The 5,190-nt window shown below is 52.5% G+C and overlaps 1 protein-coding gene across 1 annotated transcript in view; it reads right to left on the bottom strand.

Annotated features, from left to right (window-relative positions):
• Nucleotides 1–3,499: 3,499 nt before the first annotated feature.
• The window catches only part of MUC2 (mucin 2, oligomeric mucus/gel-forming), a 55,353-nt gene continuing 53,662 nt past the window's right edge, over nt 3,500–5,190 (bottom strand). The window contains exons 48-50 of the mRNA XM_069107269.1: nt 4,286–4,508; nt 3,819–4,030; nt 3,500–3,643 (exon numbers count right to left, since the gene is read on the bottom strand). Of these exons, the coding sequence (XP_068963370.1) occupies nt 3,500–3,643; nt 3,819–4,030; nt 4,286–4,508 (579 nt within the window). The remainder of the gene's footprint in view (nt 3,644–3,818; nt 4,031–4,285; nt 4,509–5,190) is intronic.

The raw sequence follows: 5,190 nt of genomic DNA, 5'->3' as shown, positions 1-5,190 counted from the left end.
AAGGAAAAAAATCTGAAAATCGAAGTTTTACAAACAAATGTTTTTATTTTTTTTTGCATGCAACTGGGAAATAAGGTATACAGGCACTGGGGTATAGAAATCCATCCTGCCCTACTAGAAAGTTAGGAGGGGGTTGGGGGAGGAAAGAGAGAGCAGATTGGGGGAAGGAGTATTGAGTAGGCTCACTATCTTGGGGTGGGGTAGAGGAGGGATTGGGGATAAGATTTGTAACTCAAGATCTTGTGGAGATGGATGTTGAAAACTAAAAATAAATAAATAAAAGATTAGAAAAAAAAAGAATTACTCATACTACCTGAACCTACCTCCCTTACAGGATTTTCATCCTTTCTATGAACACATTGAAATCCGCCCTTCCCAGATCTAGGATCATGTCATATTATGCTCAATTTCCTCTTATTATTTATCAGAAGCTCTAAAGCTTAATGGTTGCTTCCATATCATTTCTGCACCAGTAATTAGGCCTTCTCTCTTTGTGAGAATCAGATCCAGAATAGAATGTTCCCTTGTTGATCTGTCAACATGTAGAAGAAATTATCATTAAGGGAAATTGAGAAGCTATTAGCTGCTCTGCTGAAAGTATGATTTTTTAATGAATTACAGTTCCCAACATATCTCTCTCCTCGGTCCCAGAGAACTAGACAACATTTATTTTTAATTTGTGGAATAAAACAAGCATCTCCGTAACATTAAAGCACAACAGAAGAAGATGATTGCGCCTGCAACCACCAAACTACTGCGCACAACCTTGCTCCTCCTTGTTCTTTTAAAGATTAAGAAAAAAGGAGTTCAGCAAAACCAGCCAGCGTATGGACCCAGTGCAGCAGCACGAGGGCCTCCTCCCTCCATTTGGCCATTAAGGGGCCTGGGTCACCTCCCCGTGTCTCTTCTTCAGTCGATATTAGTTCCTGACTTCCAATGGGTTTGTCGGCGTCCTGTTCATTTCCACTGCTGTGGTCATTGGGTCAGTCAGTCAAAACAACAACAATCAGAACAAATATTTGCCCCATGCTAAGAGGAAACCAAAAAACACAAAAGACGTGCCTTTCCTCCAGAAACACACCATCTAACGGTAAGACAACATGTAAGCGTCTCTGTGCACCGATAGAGCCATTGTTCATGGAGGGTGATCTCAGAGAAGGAGAAAAGGCCCTTGGCAAAAGGGGGGATGTGGACTGAGTCTAAGAGAAGCCAGGGCTGTCAGGAGTCAGAGGGAAGGAGGGAGAGCAGTAAAGTCACGGGGAACCTGTACAAATAGAAGTCTTGTGGGGCATCCCTCAGGCTCTCTCACCCAGGAGCCGTGCAGTTCCCAGCATGGCCACTAGAAGGACATGCCCAGCAGCCATCCGTCAGGGTCACCCTTTTACTGAATTCATGGCCAGTAAGGTGGGGATGTGAACACCTCTCTCACAATGAGCCAACAGTGAACAAGGTAAAATGTTGTTCTGGTAGGTGGAGGCCTGTTGGGCTAGCTCCAGAGCTAAAGCATCAGGGGGCTCGGCATCTGACAGTCATGACCTATTCATGAAGGCACCAATGCCCAAGAGGCCAGTTTCAGGGCCTTGCCTCCTGGGTCTCTGCTCACCAAACTGTGGCAATATGAAGGAGAATTCAAACATCTGTGAGCCATGATGGCGAGGATCTCCTGAGTCCTCAGCTCCACCCCAGGGCTCTCTGGCTCTCTCCTCCTCCCAGCTGAATCAGGACTCTCGGTCCTGGGGCCTGGGCTTTCTGGCAGGAGAGTTTTGTCTTCCTCTGCAAGAAGGATCCCCAGGTTCTCAAGAGCAGAGACAGCTTTACTTGCCTGCGTGTGCATCCCTAGAGCCTCAAACACAGTGCCCAGCACATAGTAAGAGTGGAATGGATGGTTTTTCATTCATTTTCTGTCAGGTAAATCTGATGGCATGGGCAGAGCTCCCCATAGATCCTGATAACCCCACAGTCCCAGAACACAGAGGCTCCCTATCTGACCATTCAAGTAGTAGCAATTTCCTTGCTTTCTGGCTCCCCTTCAGTGGAATTAACCATAAAGTGACTGCAATCTGCCCTCTGGCACCTCACTCCAGACATTCTAGGCCAGACCTTCTGTAGGCCAAGGCTTCAATTTGAGTTACAGACTGTGGCATGGTACAAGGTTAAGACTCTATGAGAAGATGCACAGGACAGGTTGGAAGGACTGCAATTGTGGGCTGATCGATGAAGCCCTCCTCTCCCCACCTCCTTTCACAGAGGCAATGTCCCAGGGAGGGCAGGAGGCTGTCTCATGGGCAGGGGGGGACTCCCTAATGCCCCAGAGCTTGAGTACCGGAGAGGCAGCAATTTTATACACCAAGTCCTTCAGCCCAGGTGAGTCCTGGTCTCCTTGGAAAGCAGCTGCCACAACCTCTGTGAAATAATCCTCTTCCTTTCCTCAGGGATTAGAATGCCTGCATTTCTGCCTCGGATTCCTTCACTCAGGTCTTAGTCCTGCTGCCCTCATTCCTGGAATCCCTTCCCTCCTCTCTCCCCTCTGATTCCTTCTCCACCAACCACTCCTGTGCTCCTAAATCGCCTGCTCTCTGCTGCAGACACAGCTGCCTCACAGGTATTGGGTAGCCTAGCAGACCCTGGTCTGCCTGGTCTCTGTAGCCCCAGGACCTAACACAGGTGCAGGGAATCAGGAGGTGCCCGGCCCTTTGCCATCCTCCCAGCCCTCACAGAGCTGGCAAATCTGCATGGCTTGCCAAGGCCTGGGGTCTGAGCTTGACTCTTGAGGCTCCCGTCTGTTCTGGGATGGATGATGGACATAGCACTCCTCCAGGGTGGCCCTCACAGAGAGCCCAGACAGGGGTGGAGCGCCTTTCAAGTCCAGGGTGCCTCTCTCTGCCCTTCAAGCCCCAGTTCTCCTGGCCCATGAGCCATGCCCTGGGCCGTGAGGGACAATAGCTCTCTCCCAGTCTGCCTGCCAGGCTGGTTGTGGGCCTGAAAGCTGGATGGAAACAAGAGCGCTGATTGTTGTCACAAGAGTCTCTGGTTGAGCAGCTCCTGGCTGGGAAGACCCAGAGGGGCCACCTGTGCAGAGATGCCCAGCACTGCTCAGACAGAGATGAAAGGAGGGATAAGCATCTGTCACCAGGACACAGCCCCATGTCCCTGTCCTAATCCGCATCACTGGACCATCCAACTCCAGGAAGCCAAAAGCAGCTGGTAGGGCCAGGATCCCCGCTGTGCCCAGCCAGCCGCTCCTGGTGACAGGCAAAGAGCTGATTTACAGGTAGGCACAGGAAAAACCCCATCAAGTTGCTGGGTCCCCAGCCCCACCTTCTTCCCGAGGTGAGAGAAAGAGGTTGGCATCTTCCCTTCTACTCCTAGGAGTCAAGCCCTTAGTCAAAGACAAGAAAGTATCAATGAGCCCAGTCCTCTGCTTCCCAGGGCCAGGAGGAGCTGGGTGGGGAGGGAGCTGGGACAAAGTGTTGAGCACTGAGCTGTTGCCACTGAGGCCTCAAGCCATTGCAGGGACCATCTCAGGATCCCATTCTTCTCTCCCCAGGCCTTTCCCATCCTGCTGAAGCCTAGAACCGGGTGGCTCAGGGGCCACATCAGTTGTCCATCCTCGCCCAGGGACAAGGAACTCCCAGAAGCCGGCCTGTGGAAAATGAGCAAAGGGCTCGATGATGAGAGGTAAGAAGTCCGCGACAGAGAAGGGAGTGGCCACTTACAGGGGAAGAGAGCCGAGAGACCCTCAGGCACTAGCCCCTTACTATGCTAAACAGAGAAGGAAACTAAGCCACCCGGTGCGGACGACACACTAGAGATCTCACCGGGGGGATGGGAAACAACAGCCAGGGTGGGACCCCGGGGCTTCCACCTCCACATCTCGACATCCCAAACCCTCCAGCCCAGGCGCCAGAGAAGCTGGGAGAGGGATTCTCAGGAGCGCTGCGACCGCTACGCTCTCGGGACGTTGGAGCTCTGGGCGCTGTGATCTCAGGGGCAGGCAGCTGACGCCGGGAGTGGAGTCTGGACGTAAACTCTGCCAGGAATAGACCCTGCAAGCTGAAGCCACGCAAGCCACTCGGCACCGATCAGCTTGTAAAAAAAACCTGCAAACTGGGGGTAATGATGGCTGCCACCCAACCCAAGGCCATCGCAAGGACCAAAGTAGATAATGTGGGGAAGGTGCTTTGCAAACCTCCAAACGCTAACTCCATGCTAGTGATTAGCATAATTGTTATGGGGATTATTCCTGTTAAGGCGTCAACTGGGACAGACAAAATAGAACGCGAACCAAAGAAAGCCTCGTGTCTCCCTGGCCTCCCGGGAGCCCCGCACCAGGGTCCTGGCAGCTCAGTGCTTGGAACGGGAGGCGCAGCCCAGCGTTGGCAGGAAGGGTCACACTGAGAAAGGCAGCTCATCCGGTCTGTCCACCCAGCTCGGACAGCCAGCCAGATCAGGCGATTTTCCATGTCTCGGTTAGTCCTGCTGTCCCTACCGGCCGCCCCCACCCCTGTCTGCAGAGAACAAGCCCAGACTGATTTATGGCTTTGAATCAGCACGCTGTCAGCTTCTGGGCAGGACAACCTCTCCTCGATTTTTTTTTTGGAGGGGGGGAAGGCAGGGCAATTGGGGTTAAGTGACTTGCCCAGGGTCACACAGCTAGTTAAGTGTCAAATGTCTGAATCTGGATTTGAACACAGGTCTTTCTAATTCCAGGTCCAGTGCTCTGTGAGTGGTGGCGCCCCCTAGCGGCCTCTAGAGGAATTGAGAGAGGAAAGAGGGGTAAAGGGATGGATAGAATGATCAGGTGATGAATGACCAAAAGGACACATGAATGCAAAGGTGCTTCTGATGAATTCTCTGTCTGCCAGGCCCTGCCCGGTGCACTGGTCACACAGACACAGGGCTCAAGACGGTCCTGACACTCTCTTGAGGGAGCATAGGGACCAGGGCCAGGAAGAGGGAAACCGGCTGGGACAGAGGCTACAGGAACTGAGAGCATCTGGCCAGGAAGGGGAGTGTGGACCTGACTGCTGTCAGACATCATGGTGTGGAGGAGGGAATGGCACGGAAGCCTGACACCCGGCCAGGGGAGGGGCACAGATAGGGGATGGAGGATGGAATGGAGAGAGGGAGGGAGAGAGAAGGAAGGAGGGAGAGAGAAGGAGAGATACAGGGAGGGAGGGAGAAATACAG

Source organism: Petaurus breviceps, unplaced genomic scaffold (assembly GCF_028583685.1).
Source record: "Petaurus breviceps papuanus isolate PSGF00001 unplaced genomic scaffold, PetGlider_PUasm1.0 89693, whole genome shotgun sequence".
Lineage (NCBI taxonomy): Eukaryota > Metazoa > Chordata > Mammalia > Diprotodontia > Petauridae > Petaurus > Petaurus breviceps.
This window is presented reverse-complemented; position numbering and strand designations above follow the sequence as displayed.